Raw genomic sequence first — 24877 nt, 5'->3', positions numbered from 1 at the left:
TAATAAATTAAAATTAATGATGTCTTCATTTCATCTTAGTGAGAGAGATGATACCACTTGCCATCTTTCACCAAAAACATCATTTCTGGGACCGTGGTAGAGAGCTGGGGCTTCAGGTCAGATTTATAGATGGTTTCTTTTCTTATCCTTTATTTTAACCAAATCAGAAAAGCTTAAATGACGTGTAGTAATAGTGACACATGACTGATGACTTTGCCTATCAGTACTGAATATGCCAAACAAAACTGTATATGGCAAGTGAAGAGATTTCTTGCTGAAGGACATGGTAGCTATTATTATTTTTAGGAATTTGCAAATTATAGACTCTTTCTTACTACATTTTGACCTTTTTGTGAATTACTTCTTTCTTCTTCTTCATTCTACTTTATTAATTATGAACTTTCATCCCTGAAGTGGGGCAAGATTCTAGATGTTTAAATTACTGAATACCAATTTTGAACCTACCGCTTAAAAAGAGAAATAGTCTATAATGGGAATGTCGGTCCACGCCTAGTCTTTGTCCTTTGAGGGAAAACAGTCCTGCTTGTCTGTTTTTCTGCCAGGCACCCTGGAAATGCACAGTCAGAGCTCAGTATGGTCTCCACTGCCACCTTCAACACTGCTCCAAAACTAGAGTGCACTATGATGACTGAAAAAAAGTTGGTGCCTATAAATGAAGCCAGGGAATGATTTTCAAAAGGAGCACTTGATTCTGCAGACAGAGTCGATGCCTTTTTGGCAATAATCTCCATGCGTTGTACTTAAAGCACACGTCTGTTCAGAGACCCCTCGTTTCTCGTACTGCACAATACCTGCAGCAAAGTGGGACTCTGTCTTGGTGTCTTCATCTTAATGCCAAAGGCAACTTGGCCAGTGTGCGAGCCTACTCCAAAGGCTGTAGTGTGCAGATTCTATGTGCTTCCCAAGTGTCACTCAGTGAAAGAATACATTATCAGCTAGTTTTGTCCTCTCACTGAACACAGTAGTTGTGATTAATTTTCTAGGGAGTTTAACCAAAGTGTTACTTGAAAATGGGGATGAATCCCTATTGTGATCTGCCAAATATTTATAACAGACCCCGCTACTCAGTCCAAATAGAGTGCTAAAGTAATAAAATGTAATTTACTTATTACTGCATGTCCTTCCCTTCCCTTCCTTTCTCATTTTTTCATTTCATCAACATACAGCAAAATCACTTGTCCTGGGACAAGATTCACGTTCCGTGTTCACACTGGACATTGGTCATGATTTATGTTTTTGACGTTATTTGGGGTTGTGTTATTTGCATTATTATTTATATCACTCCTCAGGTTTAGAAAAGCCACTGTTGTGATTTGGGACTACAACACAGTACGACAGTTGCATGAAAATAGAAACTTGAACAATGAGCAGTAAAAACACATGACAAGTTACACATTTTTTTGCTCAGTGGTAGCAGTGCTCACCTGACCAATGGTTACTAAAATATGATGAAATTTTATGAACGTTATATTTGTTTAGTTTCAAATCTATGAAATTTTTTTCTTCTGAAGCCACTTCAGAGAAAACATTTTGAGAGCACTAACTTATCATGGTTTTAGATGACAGAACTTCTAGAACGGAACGAATAGATTGGGTATGGGTGGGAACTGATTCTTAGTGAAGCTGAAAGGGAACAAGAGCCAGAAATTGAAGCAACAAGTCTGGGCTTTCAGAGTCAGGGAACTGGAAATTTAAACGATGTCCTTACAAATGTTTCAATTTCTTCTTTCTTTGTACCTTGCAGGGTAAAAGCCAGGGATCCATCTTTGTCCGGATACACGCCCCGTGGCAGGTGCTGGCCAGAGAGGCAGAATTTTTGAAGATCAAAGTTCCCACCAAGAAAGTATGACCATGTTTCTCCTGGGTTCTGGGCATCCCAAGGGTGGGACGGATGCAGAGTTTTGGGGAATAGGGCCAAGTGGGATGTGGGTTTTGCAGAATTATAATAACATTCACCTCCCAGGGGATCCAAAGTATGTGGCCCTGAGGTGGGAGGGACAGGGAGGAGCAGGGTGGGAGGAGAGCCTTCCACTTCAGAGCTTTGCCTGTGATGGGCTTCCTGAAAAGCCAAACACTACCAGGTTCCAGCCTCCCATTTGTCTGTTACACTTTCTTTCCCACTTTTCTTGGGGTCCCAACAACATCAGAGTGAATATAGCAAGAGGAACTGACAGCAAGCATGCTGACTTGGTCAGCAGTGGACAGAGAAAACAGCACCAAATATGATTGGGAGATGGTTCTATTCTAATCGATTTATGAAGATGGTCAAAATGAATGTGTTTCCAGATATGAATATTAGCCACAAACATGTTGCTAACAAAAAGCAATAAATTTGCGGGAGCTGCACACCAGAAGTGTCCACAAGGACCACACCAATCTTTTGTCTTTCAGTTGCAGTGTGATGTTCTCCATCTCCTAGTCTTAGGGTTCTCATTTCTAATACCACTGCCCTCAAATGTGGACACCATCTTTGTTCTGGACTTCTATTCCTCCTCAACAATGGACAGTCTCCCAGGCTCCTGGCTACATGACCCATTTTCAGTGAATTCTTTCCTTTTTGCTTTCTCTCTCCCTTGTGCCTCCCTCCTCTAGGCTTCCTCTGTGTTCTTTGCACATGCGACTGGACTTTCACACCTTTTGTTTGTCTGATACCTTCTGATTCTGGTACTTTCTATACTCTAGTCCCTCTGGCCTCTGCTTTGTCCTTTCATGAGCTCAGACGTTTAGAGCATATTTTAGTTTTGTATCAGTGACAAATGAGCCTGCAAGGCTCAGGGGCCCTACATGTTAGACATTTGTAATTTACCTTCTGTGGCATAGGCAGGACTTATCTTGAATTTGTAGTCAATTGACTTGGGCAAAGTCATATTACAAAGTGCCCATCTCTGGGTTTCCTGCCTTAGAATAGACTTCTAGCCTTGGTTCTGCATGGTTTAACTGTGATTTGAGGATGCTGTTTCCTATTTGAGAGCTTCAGTTTCCTCCTTAGACATACTAATTCCTGCTGTATTTTCAAAGAGGGTGATTGTTAGAATCTACTTCCTAACGACTGCTGTGGAAATGAGACATTTGTTATGGTGTCTGTTTCCTTGTGCATTATTATGTGTATTTGCAGTTCCTAATCCTCCCCTCCACTTCCTTCCTGACTGCAGAGGCAGCCAGCACTGACAGCTCCTGCTGTGCAGTCTTTGAGAGACATGGGGGGCTACTGAGCAGCCCAGTATCTTGGGGAGTTGAAAGTCACAGGGCGACAGGAAAAGTGCACAGACCCAGGCTGCAGAGCAGGCGTTGACACCTGCGTTGATCCCTGCCTTTCAGTGTGGTGGGTTAGGGAGCCCAGGGGAGGCTGCGCCATGTGCTCCTATAGGCAGTAGAGAACAGAAATCTGGGTTCCAGATTTGACACAGGTGGACTATTCTGGCATCTGTCCTTAGGTTCAGCCACATGGCCCCTCTCCTCTTTGTATTTGCAGAATGCAGTGGCTTGTACTTGACCTCACAGGGGTGTTATAAGCAGACAAGGAGGATATTACTTGTTATGCTGTGTTTGGATGCATGTGTTTGTTAAAATTAATCTGAGAGTCTGATCCCATGGGTGACGTGGGGGTTAACCCTTGGTCTCACACTGCGAGAGGGGTAAGGCAAGAGGATGAGACTGTGAAGGGCCAGTGTTGGGCCCAGTGGCATTTATCCTTTTTTTTAATGGGGTTGGGAAGTCATTGAATGGTAATAAGCCATGTTTACAGGCGAGGGGGGGTGGGGATGTGGAGGAAGAATGAGCCATGGCACGAGATGAGGTAAGCATCCTCCAGGCCAGTGTGGGCTTGGATCATAACCCAGTAGAGTCCAGAGAGACAGGGAAAATGGGGAGGAAGTCACGAAGTCGAGATCTCAAATCTGGACAAATCCATCGTAATGCGTCCAGGGACGTGGAGTCCTGAGCACAGATATTAACTGGGAGAGGAATCTTGGAAGGAAGCATTTGTTTTCCAAAAACAACAACAGAAAAGCCAGTGTGTGAGAAGAACACACAACATCCGTGCTGAAGGGGTGGGGGTGGGGGTTGGGAAGCCTCTGAGCAGCCCAGAAAGCTTGGAATGGGTACTGTTGGGCAGATGCCTTCTCATCTCTGCTTGTTCCCAAGACGGCCCTTCTAGATGGTGATCAGTCCCATGCATTTCTCATGCATTTGTGTATGTGAATGGTCACCCCACCCAACCTTCACATTCCGCAATCCCTTAGACGAGACAGAGCCAGGAATGGCTGATATCTGAGGCTATTAAAGAAAACTTTCTTGTCAACAAAAACGTGATAATCCAGTCAGAGACCATTAAATTTGGAAGAAGTGATGTGCCCTGGATGAGTGAATATTACTTTTGTGCAGTCTAGGAGAGCATTGTAGCCAATATTAATAGTGAGTGATACTGCAAGTCTTGTTTGCTTTCCCTGGGAGCCTGTAAGGACTTCAGCTTGTGCTCATTCAGCTTGTTTAAGTAGGAGCTCTTAACCTCCTGCAAATCCTGTCTTTGTAAGAAAGCTAGCTCTGAGCTTACCAACCTCCCAGATTACAGGAATGGATACTGTGGGGCTGTGGTAGGCAGTGGTGGTGGTACATGTGGAATGCCTGCTGCAGAGGTGGGTACAGTGCCAGCTAACTGCTGTTATTACTGTTGCTACTACTGTTCCTAGCAATGTGTAGAGGGCAGCATGGACGGCACGGGGTTGACTGTTCCTTCTTACTCTTCCCTTTTCTTTACCTTCTGCCACACTGGGATAAATGGGCCTGGTCCTTTTACTTTTCCTAGGTAGCCACAACCCCAGACATAGAGTCTGTGGAGAGCCAGGCATAGGTGGCTGTTAGCGTGTGTATTGGGGAATTTCTGTTTCCTCAGGAGCAGGTCCTTGGGGCCCTGTGTGTGAGTTCTGAAATACAATCCCTGGGAAAGCCAGTGGACAGAGTGCTTGGTCCAATGTATGACAGGGAGAGCTTGAATGTTCCTGTGTCCAGGAAGACACCTGAGTTGGCTAGTGGAGACTTTGGGTTCTATGATTGTCTCTGTCCTCATAAATCTGGCTTTACTTGCTTTATATCTTAGTCTATTTTTCTTTTCTTTTTTTTGTAGCTTTTTTGTTTTTTATCAGTACCAGGGATCGAACTCACAACTGCCTGCTTTCAAGTCAGGCGCTTATGCTGCTGAGCTAAATCCCCAACCCCCTTAGTCTATTTTTCAAAACGAAACGAGGTGGATTTACAATTAAAAAATGAATACAAAGGATTACTTTTACAAAGGGAAGATAAAAAAGAATCAGATAACGGGGAACAGGAAGAGCTGGGAAATGATAGAAATTGATGTAACAGTGTTTGGTACAGTGGAGACAAGGTTTCATTCTGAGCCTCTTGATAGTCTGGGCATGAAGGACCTTGGCTGATACTATCTACAGAAATAAACAACTGATTTTTTTCTTTTTTCTTTGAGACTGGGGATGGAACCACAGTCTTTGCACTGAGCTGTATACCCCTGGCTTTTTTTATTTTGTATTTTGATGCAGAGTCTTACTAAGTCACTAAGTTGTTCAGGCTTGGCTCAAACCTGTGATCCTCTTGCCTCAGCATCTCACGTTTCTGGCACTACAGGTGTTTACCTGAACACCTTAATAAAGTATAATTCTAATGTAAAGGGCATTATATTAGCCAGTTTTTTGTCCCTGTGAAAAAAATATCTGACAGTAACAACTTAAAGAAAGATAGGTTTATTTTGGCTCATGGTTGCAGAGGTTTCAGTCCATGGTCAGTAAGTTCTGTTGCTTTTAGGCCTGAGGTGAAGCAGAGAGACAGAGAGAGAGAGAGAGAGAGAGAGAGAGAGAGAGAGAGAGAGGCTCCATGGGCTTCTTCCTTGTTTCATTGTTCCTCGTTTCATTTTTAGTTCTATCAGGGTTCCCACCTATTGGTTAGTTGGCTGTCCAACACCCCAGTCATCTTTAGTAACACCCTCACATACATTCCCAGAAATGTGCATCCCTCATTTCCTCAGCCTTTCTCAGTCCAATCAAGTTGACACGATTAACCATCATGGATATGAACAATATGAAGAACTGGAGTGTTCTTTGCATGGTCACTTCTTAGAAGCTACATAAAATCCTAGGATGTAACACTAAACTGTGGCTCAGAGCAGGTTGTACTGCAAAGTAAAGTATGCAAATTTCTGATGAGCTATCTTGATTTAAAGATCAAGGTTAGAGCAGAAATAAAATTGATATTTTAATTCTTCCCCATGGAGCTCATGTTTGGAGATGTTTACATCTATGAAACTACATTTATTGAAGAATATTCCATCTTCTCCCTTTTCTTTATGGAGAACATATATAACAGGCATTAACAATTTCTGATCAGTATTAGAAAAATGGATGTTTCCACACTGAATTGAAGTAATTATGGCTGGAAAGCAACGAAGCTCAACATTTAATTAGCTTTAATGGCCCTGTAGGAGGAAAATAAATGATTAGATATTGCTCTCAGATACCTATTACTGCTGTCTAGGGACTGGTTTGGTAGCCACGGCTTTTCCAAAAGTCCTAAAGGGTGGCCCTCTGTTTACAGCACTCACCCTTCTTCAGAGTCTCTGCTTAGCCAGGACTACAGCACCTGTGGTTCTCAGTTATCTAGATTTGGTATCTGTGTTAGGCAGTAGGCTAGGAAGGCCTGAGACTTGTAGTTGGTGAGTTGGAGAGCCAAGAGAGCAGATGATACAGTTCTGGTCCAACTACAAAGACCCGAGAATCAGGAGAGCTGAAGTATAAGTTGCATTCTGAAAGTTGGCAGCCTCAAGACCTAAGATGTTTTAATTCAAATTCAAAGGCAGGAAAAGATTAATACACCAGCTTAAGGTCTTCAAGTAGGGGACCCTTTTTTGTTTCATTCTGGCTTTCACCTGACAGGACAAGCCCCCCCCCCATATTTAGAAGGGCAAACTGCTTTATTCAGTGTGCTGATGCAGATTTTAATCTTGCCAGGGATATAGCTCAGTGGTACGGTACCTGGCCCACAAGAGCAAGGTTGTGAGTTTGAGTCCTGGTACCAAACATTGAAAATAAATAAATAAAGTAAAATAAATTTTTATCCCATCCCCTGCTTCATCACAGTTACACCTAGAACAATGTTTGACTAACTATGTGGTTTCATCAGGGCCCAGTCCAGTTATCACAGAAAATGAGCCATCCTAAGTCTTGTACTTTTAGAGCCAATGATCCTCTTTGATAGAATGAATACTGATGTTCAAAAGACATGTGTATGTTCAATCTTTGGAACCAGTGAATGTGATCTTATTTGGAAAAATGACCCTTTGTAATTAGTAGTAATTAGTAATTAGTTGATGTAATTAGTTTAGGATCTCAAGATGAAGCCATCCTGGATTGTAGGCTGGGCTCTAAATCCAATGACCAATGTGTTTAAGAGAGAAAGGCAAAGATTTGAGACACATGGGAGAAGCCTGTGGGAGGAAAGGGACAGAGATTGGAGAAGTGCAGTCAGGGCCAAGGAATGACACAGATAGGGGCTGGAAGAGGCAAGGATGAATGTTTCCCTAGAACCTTCTTGGGGGTGCAGTGCCACTGACATTGTCATTTTAGACTTGCATCCTTCAGAGCTGTGGGAGAATAAATTTCAGTTGTTTTAAGCCACTCCATTTGTGGCGATTTGTTACGACAGCTCTAGGACACAAATAATACTGTTCCTCTGGAATGAAAACAGTAGGCAAAAAATTGAAGACCTGGTGGGTGTCCTAGGCTTGTTGGTTTGCTCTGCATCCCTGGAATTCACTTGGCAACTCTAAGATGGCTTGGAGCAGCCTTCTCCACTGATTGTCCTTGTTTCATTGTTTGGAGGTCATGCAGAAGAATTTTTGCACAGGGCCTTCATTCCTGAGCTTGCAATGTCTTTGGCTACTTTTTCCCGTTTTGTTCTGTTTAGATGGGACAGGAAGGTCGGGGAGAGCTCACCTTGGCAGGAATGGTAGGACTGTCAATATCTTCTTATATGCAATGATTATTTTCCCTTTATATTTCTTACTTCTAAAGACACTGGTTTTCTTGCATATGAGCTTCTGATTTGATAAGAGGCTAATGAGGTATTGGCGTGTTTTACATTTTGTTCACATTTCATTATTTCCACATTTGACTTTGAGGGAAGGATTCATAAAACCACTCTAAACTAGGCCAGTCAGAACATAATAACATTATCAGAATGTGTAGCCATAAGTCCATATATGAATGTGTAAATTTAACTGAACTTTAGATACTGGTATTGTGTCCTGTGTGTTTGGATGTGGATCATTTTGTTTTTGTTCTCATGATAGTAAGAGGTGGGTGCAAATGTTAGCTTCATTTCATCGATGAGGAAACTTACCAAGGTCAGCAAGGTTTTGAGAGCTTCAAGCAACTCAAAACCATGTCTGTTTATCTTCAAAGCCACTCTCCTGCTCTCTCACTTTCTTGAATGTCAACACCTGGAATGAAACTTTTCGAGGTGTTCTATAGAACACAAGTCTTTGGTTTCACAAGACAAAGAAACAAATCAACCAAAACAAATGAACCCCCCTCCCATGTTTTCCATGGTTTAACAAACTCCAGAAACACTAATTACTGTGTGAAATTTTACCAGATCTATGAAAGGCTCTGAGAAGCCTGACAGTAAGGAACATGGCTCAGTTTTGTTCATTTTGTTTTGCTTCTTCCTGCTGAGCACCTATTGGTATTCTGGGGAGGTGCTGTTGTGCAGAGCATGCTCTGGGGAATCTCATCCGAGATTCACTAGCCAAGGCCTGGGACAACCTCACATCTAATTTTTGCTAAGGACTAGCTCAGTGACTTACTTATCCTTCCAGGGTTATAGCCTTTTCACCTGTAGACAAAACATTCTAGCCCATGTGCAAACCATACAACAATTTGAGTTTGCTTCTCCCCATTGCTAATGTTAGCAGAGGCACATGAGGATGGATACTTCTTGGGGATCATTCACATTCTGATTGTGGGCAGATATCTAAGTGTGAAAATGGTCCACATTGCCACCTGTCTGACCTGTGCTGAGTAAGGCAGTGTGCTTAGCTCCAGCTGCCAGTTCCATGGCTTGGCTGCCCCATATTCCTGGTAATGTTGCTAGCAGTTCTGTGAACCTCCTACGTGCTCTGGGATTCCCTCTTCCAAGCCAGGCCTTTCTGTGGAGTCTGCTGTAGACTTTTAGCAAGAGCAGAGTACTTTCTCTGTTTTATATGGAATGGCTCTTTTCCAAGGACTTTGGATGTTTGTCCTGATTCTAGGATGGTCTCCTATGCCTCCCTGAGAAACAAACCCTCCTCACTCTTTGCATCTCTGCTTACCTTTTCATATCCTTCACTGACTGTCTTTGATTCCTTCAGCCTGAGCTGATGTCACCATTTCTGGATTCTGACTCCAATTACAGCCAAGAGTTCTCTTACCCATTGGTTTTCCTTTGTCTGCTTTGGGTGCCTTACTTGTGGGTCTTCAAATGAATCATAAATTTCCAGGGAGTAGAGAGGTATATTTTGTGTTTCTTAGGTATTCCTTACAAACTCTCGTATGGAGTTCCATAAATAATAGTTGTTCAGTAAATGCTAGGTTGATTGGTCCATTGTGATAAATAACTCTTACTCCTCTGGCCCAGGACTGTTTTGCTCATTGTCCTTGGTCGAGTCCCTAACCATAATAGCAGGCATTTCAGCTTGCAGTTGTCTACAGTCTGTGTAAAATTCACCCACGTTACCTTTTCACCCTGATCGATTTCTTCCTTCGGCACATAGTGATTTAATTACTCCAGAATTATTTTACACGTCAGTAAGTGCAGAAAGTAAAAATCAGAAGAAACCCCATAAGACTGATTATGGTGGAGATCATAGATCCCTGGTCTTGGGAAGCAAGATCACTGTTTCTTTAGCCTTCTGGATGCCTCTGTTCATGGTCGCCATCAATTGTTTTGAAATGAACTAGAACTGTGACTGTGTACACAGGGCTGGCCAGCTGTGGGTGGGGGCCTTCCTCTTCTTGTCATTGCCTGCTCTCAGACATTTGTTTTTAATAGAGGCACAGCCCAAAGAGTCGGGTTTACATTTCATATCTTTATGTGCTTTTGGTGCATGCTCTTTGATTACCACTTAAACAGACTGGAAAGACTGCAGAATGCTTTGACTTTTTTTTTCTTAATTGTTTTCCATAATGCTTCTCATCTTTGAAAATCAGAGAAAAGAAGCCGGTGGCACCTAAGTGCTGAGGTTGGGGTGGAACCTGAGATGGCATATGGCTGTGTTGTAGCCATGCAGACGGAGCACAGGTCTGTGAGCCCAAAGCCTGACCCAGGACTCCAGGACAGTGCAGTTAAAAATATGAAAAAGTCAGAGGAAGTGAATTAAACTTTGATATTTTAAAAACTCATATGGAAAAAAGTCGGTGATTTTTTTCTCGGAGGCTGTGTCTGTCTGAATTAGGGCAACACATGTATCTGGGGCTGGCTGGAGCCGGAACGCCGGGTTGGGGTTGGTGGGCTGAGAGTAGAGGGCATGGATAGGCTGAGTTTTGAGTCATTCATCGTCAGTGGTGCAGGTTTGAAGGTGAAGGAGCCATTGATGATAATCTCACTAGCGTGCACTAGTAAACTAGGACTGTGCTGAGAAACTGGGCCATGCAGCCACTCTTTCAACGGGGGATGTGAGAGCAGTGGCCCAGGGTGGCCACGGCTGCTGCTGTGGCTCTGTGGGAAGGAGCTAGCAGAGGGCGGAACAGAAGAGCAGGCAGGGGCTGTCAAAGGATTTGGGCTCCTGGACAGAACTTTTTACACAGTAAGAGCTTGTACAGTAAAGTACTAGCTCACAACAGCTCCAAGACCCAATTATTCAACTGTCAGGAATTTTGAAAGCTGATTAACACAGTTGGAATTGGCTAGAGTGGGAGTGTTTACCCTACAGAAATCAGCAACTGTTGCACATCGGCAAGACCCATGCACCTGTATCCTCACCGCCAAGAGGCTGTTCAGGTACCAGCACCCATCAATGGGAGCCTTGAGTGTGGAGGCTGGGTGCAGTCAGGATGGACCTACAGTTTCATTTGCCTCTGGGCTGACATCATCATATCACTGCTGCCCCACGCATAAAGGTGTCACTGCTTAGATAAGGGCTGGGGTTTGCAAAATTTACGACAGGGACCTTGAATGACTTTCATATCTCTCCACTCCTCCCTGTACTGTTTCTCTGACTCAGCATCACCAGGTACCTTGTTTAAGGTCTGTGTCTGTACTGAGCACTCCATGAGGGCAGGGACTATGCTGTGTTGTATCAGTGACTGCCAGAATAGTACTGGGAAAAGCGAGCACTAAATACATATTGGTAATGGAAGCACGAGTCAAAGGTATTAGATTGCATCTTGAGAGGCAGCTTTCAAGGGTGTAATTCTGAGACTGGTAGTGAGATTCCATTCAAGGGCAGTTGGAAAAAAGACTGACCCCTCAGGGCTGTCTGCCAGGAGTACGATATGGCACAACATGGTAATTCTTTTTCATTTTTTTTTTGATCTTTTTTGAGACAGGGTCTTGCTATGCAGTTTAGGCTAGCCTTAAGCTCACTTTGTAGCCTAGGCTGGTCTCAAACTTGCAATGATCCTCCTGCCTCAGCCTCCAGGTGCTGGGATTACAGGCGTGACCCACCACGCCCAGCTCACAACATGGTAATTCTTGTGCATTAGTGCACCTTCTATTACAGTAAACGTTTAGGCGGAGTCTAGTTGTAATTGGGATGGGGCCATGTTGAATCTAAGAAGTCTTAGCCCTTGGGAAATTTACATTTTTCCTCTGCTAATCCATCCTTTATCATCCTCCTCCCATCCAATAAATTATTTTTAGTTGCACATATTAATAAAGAGAACAATGGGTTCCCCTGACATTTTCATGCTTGCATTCGTGTAACATAGTTTGACAGTATCTTCCTTCCATGACCTTCTCTTTTCTCCCTTTTTACCTCACCAGATCTTTCTCTTCTTCTCTATCTTCCTTCTGCTTTCATATTACTTTTTCTCCCCCTCTTCCCTGCTTAGATTTCTTACAGAGAGAAAACCTGTGATACTTGTCTTAATGAGTTTGAACTATTTTGCTTAACATAATCATCTCCAGTTCCATTTTCTTGCCAATGACATGGTTTCATTCTTCTTTATGGCTGAATAGTAGCTGTATATATGTACCATGTCTTCTTTACCCACGCATCTGCTGTTAGGTCCTGGGCTGATTCAGCTGTGGAGAACAGTGCCACTGTGAACATGGCTATGCAGGTGTCTTGGATGCATGGTGACTTTGGTTGCTTTGGGGTGGATCAGCTCACCAAATAAACATTCTGTTGGCTATCACTAAGTGCCAGGTGCTCTCTGCTGCCATAGTGACTATGACTGTCCCTTGGCCCTTTGTCACTTCTGTATGGTGCAATGCAGACATTATATGGCTAGTTATGAATTAGGAGGAACTCACAGAAAAACAAGAGAAGGAGAAGCTGAGAGAGCCAATCAGAAGAAAATCATTCAGATGGGGATGGGGATGGGTGAGGGAAGAGACCACAGGAGTTGAGACCTGAGACCCGAGAATTGGGTGGGAGTCTGGCAAGTGGTGATGGCAGATGAAATCTTCCCAGAGAGGGGATGGCATGTCCTTGGGCTCCAAGGCAAGGAAACCCTGGAACAGAAGAGCCTGTGTGGGGTCATCAGAAGGGGCTGACGTGGAGGAAGAAGGTAGGACCAGGGCTCCTAAGGGGCCTTGCCAGTCATATAATTTGAAAAGTTTAGAGTTTATCCTCAAATTTAAAGTCAGTAAACATTAATTCATGTGTAGAGGACATGCTGACAATAGAAATGAAAACCATAAATGAATGCAGAATTAGAAAACAGAGAATGCACATTTTACCACGAAGCCCCTGTCTACAGTCAGCAATGTATGGGAAGCGTACCTGTTCAAACAGGTATCAGTGAGGGACCTAGCTAGCCTCTTTTCTTGGTGTGAATTCAGAAAGGCTCCCTCTTGGCTCTAGGTTCCAGCTGCTCTTGGCAGCTCCTGGTACTGTTTCCGTTTTGGCTGATGAATGGCTGAACGCTCCCTTGCATGGGGAGTTGTACTGTGAGCAGGAGCGAGGGCATATGTTCAGCAGCATGGAACTCCCTGAGCAGCGAAGTGCATGTGTGGGTGTCCTTTGGGTACCACCTGTGCACGAGAGTAGCAGACCCAGTTCTACTGCATTCTGGCTGCTCTTGCTCTTCATTCTTTGGCTCCAGAGCCTCCTGTACTATCCAGCAGGTGCCCTGTGCGGTGCCTTCTGGATGTCTCAGTCTTTTGAAATGGAAGCAAAGCAAAAGGCTGTGTGACAGCTTTCAGATTGACCTTGTCTCCCAAGATGAGTCTACAGGGTCACTGGGTTTCCTCATGTTTGTGTGATACTGGCAAATTGGTGAAGCTTTCAGTGCTACCTTGATTTCTTTCACTGTAAAATGAGAATAGTAACTTGTACATTGTCCAAATCAAACATCACTTCAGCCTTGGTTTCCTGCATCCCAAGAAAGCAACGTGAGTTTAATGTAGAGAGGAAACAAATCAGCCCTCAGACCACACTGCTGTACTCCTCTGGAGGGGCAAGGCTGAGGGAGACAAGAAGGAAGAAAGAAGTAAAGAAAAAAAGAAATTTCGGTAAACTCTTTAGACTGTGACAGTGAGGCCAAAGCAAGCTTTTATGAGAACCACATTTGGGCCCAGGAATAAAAAATAAGAGCAACATTCTTTAAAAATTATTTATGATTTTAAGCACATGAAAGGCGTATCATGTACCCAGGGAGGGCATAATGGGGAACAGCTGGCTAACATGTGTCTCGCCATTTCTGAGGATGTTCATAATTCTCTGATGTCCAAGAATAACAGTAATAACGATGCCACTGCTGATTGTATTAATAATATTAGAGAGGTTTGGGGTGTCTTTCTCGGACTCTGCAGAAGGCAAAAGAAGAGTCTGGGCTGCTGATTTTGATAGGGCTGAGAAGGGAGCTCCAGCCTGCTTCCTTCTCAGAAAAGGAACCTGCAAAGGACCAAAGGACATTAGATGCCAGAGAAGAGCCCTTGGATGGGGAAGCTGAGAAACCTGGATTCCAGGACTGATTTTTCCATTGACTGTGGCAATCCTCTGCCCTTCCTGGGTTCTCTGTCACCTCTAAGACAGACATGCCTCAAGCCTGCCAGAGAGAGGGCAGTGAGATCCTGCCTTTGGAGGTGCTGGACACCCTGGAAAGCATTCTTCTGCATGTAGCAGTTTACTGTGAACCCTGAACTTCTCCAGGCTAACAGGCTAACACCAAGCTAAGGACTTGAATTCCAGGAAGTGCCTGAAAGTATTTGTGCATGAATGAGTGTCTCTCCTTCATTACATCTTTAATGTCATAGAACATTAGACTTGGGCAATGCTTTAAAAGGCATTTTCCTCTTTTATGATTTGTTAAGTGGGTCTGAAGCAGCACTCAGTCTAAGGCTAATTATCCACCACTAGTGAGTAAATCTGAGATTACTCAATTCCCCATGAATTATGGGATTTTCCCCTCTACTAAGTGGTAATAGATGTTTCCAGTTAGTTCTTTCTCTAGTCTGGGGAAATTTCCTCACATTTGTACTATTAAAGATGCAAGAAGGGCCTTCTGCATGCCTCTGGGGTTCTTGGGGTGCTCAGTCCTCTCAGGTGCTCTGTATGGTGAATTTTAGTTTCCTGAGTCTCCCCAGACTTGTAACTATCTCAACTGTGGGGATTTTCTGGGCTCCTCCTGTTTGCCCTTCCACTTTCTCCTGTCTACTTCTGGTCCCTCAAAGATCTCTGCCACTTTTCACCTGTTGTCCAGGAACTTGGAAACTATTACCTTATGTCCTTCCTTTGGATGTTTTTGGTTTTCTTGTGGGAAAGTAAACCTGGCCTCTGGTACTGTATCATAATGAGAAATAGAAGTTTCCTGATGCTCTTCCTAGAGGTGACAGAACAGTGAGGAAGAATGCCTTACTCCAGGTTATGAACCTGATGCCAGCAAGGACTAGGACCTAGGTGATTGAATCAAGAAGTATTACTGTGTTCTCATTATGTGCCAGGCACAAGGAGAGGACTCTCTGCTCTCTGGAAGTCCACATTCTGTTGGGGAGACAGACAAGTAAACAAGAACTGGAGACAGATAAGTAAACAATGAAGAGCAAACCATGGTAAATTTTATAGTACTGATGATCCTTCATAGGGAGCCAAGGAAGCATGAGAAGTAGAAAAGTTGAGAAGCATGAGAGGAAGTGAGTGGGAAAGTTGACATTTGGATCTTGGTGCTGAAGGAGAGGTTGGAGTTATCCAGACAAAAGGAGCAAGAAAGTTCAAGAATAGTCACAACATACACCAAAGCATGGAGGTCCTTGTCCCCAACGCCAGTGGCATGGTGTACCTCATGTGGCCTGCTGTTCATATGTTTCTGGATCTATTCCCCACAGTGTTCCCGAAAAACCTTGGTCCACCCTAAGTCTGTTGTGGTGCTTCACCCTGGGAGCATTTGTGAGACTTGTTCAGGGCTGTGGAATAGATGTTACTCTGAAGTTTCTGGTGAAAGTTTGTCCTTCCACACCTTTGACCATTTTCCTGACAGCAGATGATAGCATTACTTTTAGAGGCTTGAAGTATCCTCTATCAACAGTCAAAATAGCCAGGCATGGTGTGCATACCTACTCCCAGCTAACAGAAAGATCACAAGTTTAAGGCCAACCTGGGTAACTTAGTGAGACCCTGTCTCAAAATAAAATTTGCAGAATGATCCTACTATATCTGATGCATCTCAGTGGTACAGTGCTTGCCTAGGATATGTGAGACCCTGAGTTTAATTCCAAGTTCTGCCAAAAGTAAAACAAAACAAAACAAAACAAAAACTACAAAAACTTCAAAATTTACGCAGACCCCACTCCTGGTGATATGAATGTTGTAGCATGAAAGCCTAAGCTCTTCAGCCTGTTCCTCTAAGGCCAAGAGAAGACCCAGGAACTGATTGGAAGTTCTCAGCTGCATTTTCTCCCAGAATAGGCCCTGAGACATTGGTGAGCTATGAATTTGCACCAGCTAAATGCAGGCCTTCCTGGACCCCTCTCAGGAGCCCCCCTCAGGCTCCTGAGTGCCTTGATGCCAAGAGGAGACTGAAAGGGAGGCTCTTCAGTCTACCAGAAGCTTTGGGGTTTTGGCATTGTTCTCCAAGCCCAAAAGGAAAATCTATGTGAGCATTTTGGGGGCATAAGTAATTTATTATAGGTTTCCTATCAGAAGTATAACTTCTGTGGCTCAGTAACTACATTTGCAAATTAGAAAGATGCAAAACTATAATGTAGGTAGAAACATTCTGTGCATTGTTTTAGAAATGGTATGTACTATGGTTATTAATAATTGAGGTGGTCCATCTCTGCCTTGTTCAGGGATGATGCCTTTACATATTTGATATATTGAAAGAGTTTGATATTTTGAAAGCAAATTTATCTAACTAGTTAACAGATGTTTCCTAGAGAAACAAAGTGATTCTGGTTGGTCACAGGATGTGGCATAGTTGCAGCACAGATTTGGATTAGGTTGACTTGAGTTCAAGCTAAGCTCTGGCAGCTTCTGTGGCTCATGTGAACTTTGCTGACCTGCCTCACCTGTCACAGCCCTAATTTCCTTAGCATGGTACAGACATATTACTCACCTTGCTGGGCTGCTATGAGCATTGGAGCCCACTTTGTGTGAGGCACCAGATGTTGCTTGTACAATAATTTCATACTGCCCAGTAGGATATGATGGCTGTCACTTAGTAGACTTGCAGTTTCTCTTGTGATGATATCAGGTCACATTGAGAAGGTCTAGACTCTGGTTGTTTCCTGCTCTGTCACTTCCAGCCGCCCATTTAACACAGGGTGTCCTTTGACAGCAAAGAAAAGGTCTTGCTTCTTAGTTTTCCCAGACTACTTCTTTATCCACCATCCCTCCCATGGCTTGGGCACTGTGCAGTTCTGGTTGTGAAGTCCAATCCCCACCACTGAGTGTTGTCTGTGACCCCCTTTTCAGACCCCTGGCTTTGCTTTTCATAGATGTACGAGATCAAAGCAGGAGGCAGTATTGCGAAGAAGTTCAACGCAGTTCTGCAGAAGCTGAGCTCATCACTGCAGCCCAGAGTTCCAGACCACAGCAACAACAGGATGAAGAACCTTTCCTACCCATTCTCTAGGGAGAAAATGTACCTGTGAGTATGGGCTGCTGGGACAGGTGTGGGGAGGGAGTGGGGAGGAGGAAGTGGAACCACACAGTGAGTGCCCAGATGTCTAGGAACCAGGGGAGGGTGTGTGCTCTTACAGTGAAATACTTCCTGTGCCTATGACTCTCTCTTTCCATATGAGATTGTCTCAAACAGCCCTGAGCATTTGTCCAAGAGGGACACCTGCCATTTGGCCACCATGCATGTGGATGGAGAACAAAGGTGGAGCTAGCTATGATCTGCAGAGCATTGTGAAAGACAGCGATAGACCCCTGTCCACCTTCTGCGGGGAAACTCCTTTGCCCAGTTCCCAATTTAATGGGGTTTGGACATGATGAGATAAACTGGAGCAAAGGGGGCTGAAGTTTCTGGATTTTAGTACTCTCACTACACATTCATGCACTTGCTGTCTCCAAAGAGCACACTCATTTCCACCCAGGGAGAGTGCATCAAACCCCTGTACAGGACTGACCCCAGGAACAAGATGGAAGCAGAGGCCATGGCTGGGAAGTGAGAGGTACAGAGGCCAGGCACTCTATTGCAGGAGCTAATGGGAAAGGCATGGTATCAGGGATATCCAGGGAACTGAGCAAGAGAGGCAAGGAGGGCTCTGGAAAGGTGGAGAAAATGGGAGGATTCATCCTCCTCTGGAGGTGGCAATCATAGAGCAGTATTTCTGGGTTCTGGGACAGCATCTGCTGCCTGTCTTGGCTGTGTAAGACAGTGATTCTGTGCACATGGATATGCTACATCTCAGCAAGTTCTCACACCTTTTTTATGAGGTGACTTACCAGATATAACCATTGCTCTATGATAGACAGGAAAATGAGGTCTAACGTTGGTCCACGGTGATGCAGCCATAAGTGACTAAACTATGACTGACATGGTGACACCTTGCTTGCTGCTCTGGGGTGTGTGTGTGTGTGTGTGTGTGTGTGTGTGTGTGTGTGTGTGTCTGATCATGAGGTTTGAACCCAGGCCCTTCACACTGAACCACATTTCTAGCCTTTATTTATTTATTCATTTATTTTGGGATTGTAATCTGGGATGGGCTTGAATTTGTGATCCTCCTGTTTCAGCCTCCCAAAGTACTGGATTATATCCATGCACTGCCATCCCTGGCTCCTGCTATTCTTTTTGCATTCTGGCTTTTTCCATATCTCATTTCTTATTCCCTGGCCTTCCCTCCCACACATATAATTCTCTTCCTTCTGCTTCATTAAAAGGCCAGTCATGAACGTCTTCTTTTTGGGGAAATTCTATTTTTCCCAAACAGAAGTCCATTCTCTGGACTCTCAGATGCCACATTCTAGTTCACATCACTTGTAGATGTGTACCCCAGTGGCTGGTGGCTCCTGGGGGCTGGGAGTACTGCATTCACCTAGAGGACCTGTGTGTCCTCTAGGATGATGCCTTAGGCATGAAGAACCCTCCATGCATAAATTTTTGAGTGATAAATTCAATATATAAAGTACTGAACAAGCAGGAGTTTAGTATCTAATTTAGTGGTGATGAACCTATGGCATGTGTGTTATTTGTTTTTCTTTGAAGACAAGAAATGTTCACGTACAGTTGTTTTTTCTAAATTAAGATCTCAGTATTCAGGTTTAATTGCAGTGTGGGAACTTTGTGATAAGTAAATGGGTTTCAGGTTACAGTTGGGCCCTCATCGCTAAAAGGTTCAACATCACTGATCTAATTGATTCGAGAAATTTTGAAAAACAGAAAGAGATATAATCTCAATACCCTGACTAGACGGATTTGTATTTTATACTCTTACTCTTTCTGTCTATACACACGTGTGTTTCCTACATAGCTGCATTTTGAAAACTTATTGTAATATTTTTCTATTGTGCTCTAAATTTTTCTAGTTACAAATTGTTCCTGATTGTAATTATCAAGGACCTAATGTTAATATATGATATCAGTGGGGGAATTTGCCTATCTCCACAATTTGTATGATAAATACTATTACAATGAATTTCTTATGTAAAGTTTTCCTCTGTTCAGTTTATTATTTATCACAAAATTCCTATGATTAGTTTTTAGATGAGATCAGGTACATTTGAGGTGGTAGACTTATGATAGACCTATAATTTTTCAGCTTTATAAGATGAAAAAAGTACAAAGGGTTGGGAATGTAGCTCACGTGCTTAGCATGCACGAGGCCTTTGTTCTCCAGCACCAAAACAAAACAAAACAAAACAAAAAAACAAAGAACAAAAAAAGCGTAAGCACTGTGGAGTGTGAGTGTGTGTACTTTATATGTGTTTCCATGTTTTTTTCTAAAGGATTTGCCTGGGCTGGGGATGGGAGTGGGCCTGGCTCGGGGGTAATGGCATGAGTTTATCTCTTATTTGCTTTCTTGGTGTCTCCAGGTACAACATCCAGGAGAAGGATACCTTCTTTGACAACGCCACCCGAAGCCGCATTGTAAGTAAATAGATGTGCTGAGTTAGGAAAGGTGTTTGGCAAAGGCTGAGCAGCTGGTTGGCAGGGGACTCTCTTGCCCTCCTTGCTACCTTTCATCACTACTTGCATGAGGTTGCCCAGCAACTAACAGGCGTATCCAAGAGCTTCCTCACGCCTCTAGCAATCAAGAATAGCAGCCAACTTCCCTTACCCAGGTTTGAGAGGAACCTCTCTGTTCTATGGATTCTCCACTGAAGTCCTTCTTAGAATCACAAAACAAAATGCTAGGGATGATGCAGGCTGCCTACCCGTTAGATATGTGACCCTTTGGTGTATAGTTGAAGACACTGAGAGTCTGAGAAGCAATGTGCTGAAAAGTTTGAATAGGTTGTTAGTATCAGAACCAAGAGCAGAAGCAGTCCTTTTGATTGCTGGGCCACTGTGCATTTTTTCTCTGTATCTCTGTATCAAGGAATTATGCAAATTTGCATTAAAAAATGCTAGAGTCAGTCAAGTGCCCACCAGCCAAATCAGTAGAAAGATAACATTTGTGCTTAAAGTTCTTCCAGTCTTTCTGCTGTTTACATGAAGTTTTTGTTTGAGATGGTTTTATTCTAATAAAAACCAGTATGTGGTTGTACTTATCCTGACACATGTCCTATTTCTGTATACTGATCAGTTCATTCTCTACGCTCCTGGAGTCAGCCTATATGCAGAGGTGAGAAGAGGGCTGCAGGGAATGCTAGAACTTCCTTACACTCACATGGGAAACATGGACCTCCAGGAAAGAGTTTCCTTTGCTCTTTTATTCCCCTGATCCCTGATAAAGATCTTAAATCTCCACTGGAGAATAAGAGTTATAGCCCAAGCCAAGAAGGATAAGAAGGAACAGGTGACTGAGGATCTACTGAGAGCATTTCCAAAGCACAGAAAAAAACATGATCACACCTACAGTTTTTAGGCTGTGCTAGAAAATGTTTCAGGCTCCTCAGCCGTGTGTTTTAGGAAGGGTTAACGATGAACATATGATTTCTTTTTTCTTTCTATGGAAAAAGGTGTGAACTTCTCATTTTCTTTGATGCTATTATTACAATGCAATTAAATCTCACTGTGGCTTGGGTCCCACGACTACCACGACTATGGGGGAAGTTGCAGAGTGTCGTGCAGCTTACCCGATAATTACAAAGTGCTTGTAAAATAATATAATGCATATACATGCTGTTCCTAATTATTATTGCTGTTGAATTACTGCACCGTAGTAGAAGCAGAATCAAACACTGTCGGGCCCCCTTCTGCTGGAAGTGATTTATTTACCACTCCTTCTCAGTCTGTGGCCCGAGTATAGGGGTGTGAATAATAATGGGACACACATCTTCTCTTATGCATCTCTCTGGAAACCTTTTCCTACTTCTCTGTCCTTTCCTCAGTCTATTCCATACCGAAGAAGATGACAAGAGCTTTCAGTTTTGTACTGAGATCTCTTCCACTGTGGATTTTGACTGCAGGAGTCACCTGCAGATGTAAATGTCTTCCTGTTCCCTCTCTTTCTTGCCCCCTGATCTGGTCTGTTGTTTGTTCCAGAGCAGACACCCTTGCCTGGCACCTGCTTCAGTTCAGCACAGGCTCAGCGTCCTTGGGAGTCCCTAGTGACCTGCAGGCATGGCCTACCGACCTCTGTCCCAGGTTCCTCATCAGGGAGCATCCTTTCCCTCTCTAGAGAGGTCCTGTTTCCTATCAGGCACAGTCAGGGAGTTCTGCACACTGATACGTGCAGAGGCCTTCCACAGGCAGTGTCAGAGCAGGAGGTAACTTTAAGACAGGTCTCTGAGGGCCTATAGATATACTCTGATGGGGAGGCAGGACAGAGACTCAAGAGCAGCCTGGAGAATGAGCAAACCACTGGCCACTATATACACAGCCCTTTCACAGTCTGCAAACACTTCTACATGCACTGTCTCCTGGGCTCTTCCTGGGAAGCTCTAAAGGGAGGATGAGCTCAGAGCCCCTCTGCAAGGACTCCCCATCTTGGGGGCCCCCAGCTTTCCCCAGGAGGCTGTGACAGGGCCCTCACAGAGGGAGGTGGATCATGACCTGGGTGTCTTCTCCCCAGCCCTCCAGGGGGCCCTGTGCTTCCCTTGTCCTTCACTTCCTGTAACTGCAGGAGACAGAGCCTCAGTTTCATCTCTCTTGGTGTGTGTGGGGCTAAGCATTCCAGCGTGAGCGGGGTTGATGGGGATCCTTGAGTGTAAGGTGACACGGTGGCCATGACGCTGACTGCTCTCTGTGATTCTCTTTTAGGTGCATGAGATTCTGAAGCGCACCGTCTGTTCTCGAGCTAACAACACTATGGGTAAGGAGTCTCCATGGTTCACAGCACTGTCCCTCCCACCCCGGGCACCATCGCGGGATGAGCAGAGTGCCCCATTTCTTAGTGGGGCAGAAGTTGCTCCCTAGGCTGTGGGAACATCTTTCCCAGTGCATCTTTGGTCTCTGTGCCTTTTTTCTTTTCTCTGTACCTCCAAAACCTTTTGTTTTAGCCTCATCATTCAAAGACCCTTGCTCTAATAGTTTTTAATAGTTTGCCCAAACATAGCCAGTTTTTATTTTGAGGATGATTAGCATCTCAGAGATCGGTTTACCTAAACTGCTCCCTGTCTGTATAAAGAGACCGAGGGGAGGCAGAGCGTGACTTGTCCAAGGCCACACAGGAAGAAGGATGGTAGGGTTGGAATGTGCCTCTTGTAAGCGCCTTTTCCTCTGTATACAGCATAATCATTTTGCCTTGTGGTTTTGCAAATATGAGGATGTTTAAGAAATATTTTTGCAGCAGGACCCTTAGTGTTTGGGACCTTGGCAGTGTAAGGCCTCTGACAGACTGTGGAGAAGACAGATGGGGTGACAAGGGTAAAGCCTAGACCACGGTCCCTTAAAGGCTACTCTTTGGAAACAAACACTGCAGTTGTACACATAAGTGTCCTATTCTCAGGGGCTGCTTCAGAAGGCTGAATTCTTGTTCTTAGGAAGCTGCCATCTCAAAGCAGCTTCTGAATCCTTAGTGAGAACCACCTTTTGAATATGCTTGGTTGAAAAGAGTACAAAATTGCTTAGCATCACATCTAGTGAGTGCAAGAGGATGTCAAGTTGAGGAGCATTAATGATGGCTCATGGCTCATGGCTCAAGAGCTTACTGAGGGCTCCTAAGCTGCCTCAGGATAAAGAATAGTACTAAAGAAGGAATAGAACACGTGTCCTATAGGAGAGGATTTTAGAAAAATGACACCTCAGCGGGGCCATTGGGTGTGCTTGTGTTGCTTTGATGTCTTCATCTAGCTACAAAATTCCAAACAGTGCTCCAATAAAAATGGAGTTTCCATGTCAGATTAGTTGACTGGAACACAGTGCTGATAAGGCAAAGAAGAGCAGGTGCTGAGGTGACGGCTCCAACCTGTGATGGTTCCACAGTGTGAGTAGACACCGCGGTCCTGAGTCTCCATTTTGCCCAAGGACCAAACAAATCTCCCATCTCCTCAGATCCCCTTTCAAATCTCTTGAGTTTATCTTCACTTCTTACCAACCCAGTCAATTCCATGACTTTTCATCCTTCACAGCCTCCCCAGGCTGGCTCAAGTAGGTATTTCAGATATTATTAGTGACTCCCTACTTCCCACATTTTATGTCCTAAAAAAGGCATGAAGTCTTCATCTTCATCTTCCATCTCCCGTATCTTTTCCAAGTTTCCTTTGAACTTCTATCTTCTGATAGCTGACATCCAGGACTTTATTTGACTCCTCTTACATTTTAGATGTTGTCTTCTCCAAATTCCTTCTCCCTCTCTCTTTCCTTCTTTCCTCTCCTCTCTATCATCTTCTTTCTTCTTTTTCCTTTTCTCTCTCCATCTTTCTGTCTCCATCTCTCTGAATGCCTGTATACAGATCACTTGAGAGTATTTTTATTCCTGATTCTCTCACCACTTCCAGCCCAGCACTTCCATATCCAACTGTTAAATGCACAGTTCCTCACAGATCTTTACTATATATGCATTTCTATCTCATATTTGCTCTCTCTCCAATTTTTCTTCTTGTCTATATGATCTCTATCTTCCCTGACATTTCTCTTGTTGTTCCCTTTGTGCTAATGTCCCAGCTGTGTTTCTCCCAATCTCACCAATGCTCACTCCAGACCAAATCACTGACCCACAGATTCTCCCTTAGTGTTCTCTCCTCGGAGCCCCTATCAGACTCTGTCTCTTTCTTGCTTGTTATCTACACTCCTGGCTATGATTCTCAAGACGGTGAGCCCTGGAGGTGTGTCTGATTCATCTTTTATGCCCCAGTGCACCAACCTGGCTGCCTGCTATATTCTATTTAGCTGATTTGAATTAGTGAATTAATTAAAAAGTGCCAAGCCTCCTGGTCCCATGGCAGTTACTGGTAAATTTCAATGGTTTTTTAAAAATGTTTTTAAATTTTTTATCTTTGATTTTTTGAGACAGGGTCTTATTATGTAGTTCAGGCTGGCCTTCAACTCATGATCCTTTGTTTCAGCCTCCTGAGTGCTGGTGTTACAGGCCTGAGTCACCTTGCCTGGCTCTTATATGTCGTAATGGACAAATGAATTAACTTCTTTGTAACTCAATTTCCTTTTACGTAAGTGGAGATAACAATGTGTCTATCTTGCAGAGTTTTGTAAAGACTGAATAGGCAATCTTTACAAACTAACAGTTTAGTTAGTTTGTGTTCTAAATCAGAAAGTTCTTAAAAACTAATGATTATGTCAAATGTGGTGTGATATGCCTGAAATTCCAGAACTCTGGGATGCTGAAACAGAAAAATTGAAAGTTTGAGCTTAACTCAGTGGTTTAGCAACGTCTTGTCTAAATGATAGTAAATAAATAAACTGGAAATGTAACTCAGTGTGAAGGTCCTTGGCTCAGTCCCTAGTAACAAAAAACAAAACAAAACAAAACAAAAAACCCCTCAAAAATATAAACAACAACAAAATCGAAACAAAAAAATCCCACACAAAACTAAAACAACAACCAAAACCTGAAGTTTACTTTGGGGGACAAGTTCTAGATTGTTGGAAAGTCATTAGATACTTACTTTTATTTTGTTTTTCATTTGAGGATCTGAGATTTATTT

At 43.6% G+C, this 24877-nt stretch overlaps 1 protein-coding gene across 5 annotated transcripts in view; it reads left to right on the top strand.

Annotated features, from left to right (window-relative positions):
• Positions 1-24877, top strand: part of Ano2 (anoctamin 2) — a 345087-nt gene that overhangs the window by 78425 nt on the left and 241785 nt on the right. For all 5 annotated transcript variants that reach the window (XM_063237730.1, XM_063237729.1, XM_063237731.1 and 2 more), the window contains 4 exons: positions 1766-1864; positions 17161-17312; positions 19703-19757; positions 22035-22086. In XM_063237730.1, the coding sequence (XP_063093800.1) occupies positions 1766-1864; positions 17161-17312; positions 19703-19757; positions 22035-22086 (358 nt within the window). The remainder of the gene's footprint in view (positions 1-1765; positions 1865-17160; positions 17313-19702; positions 19758-22034; positions 22087-24877) is intronic.

Source organism: Cavia porcellus, unplaced genomic scaffold (assembly GCF_034190915.1).
Source record: "Cavia porcellus strain 051 isolate PalLab524CR breed Dunkin Hartley unplaced genomic scaffold, mCavPor4.1 scaffold_27, whole genome shotgun sequence".
Classification (NCBI taxonomy): domain Eukaryota; kingdom Metazoa; phylum Chordata; class Mammalia; order Rodentia; family Caviidae; genus Cavia; species Cavia porcellus.
The sequence above is the reverse complement of the archived record's forward strand: the minus strand, read 5'-3'. Positions and strand labels throughout refer to the sequence as shown.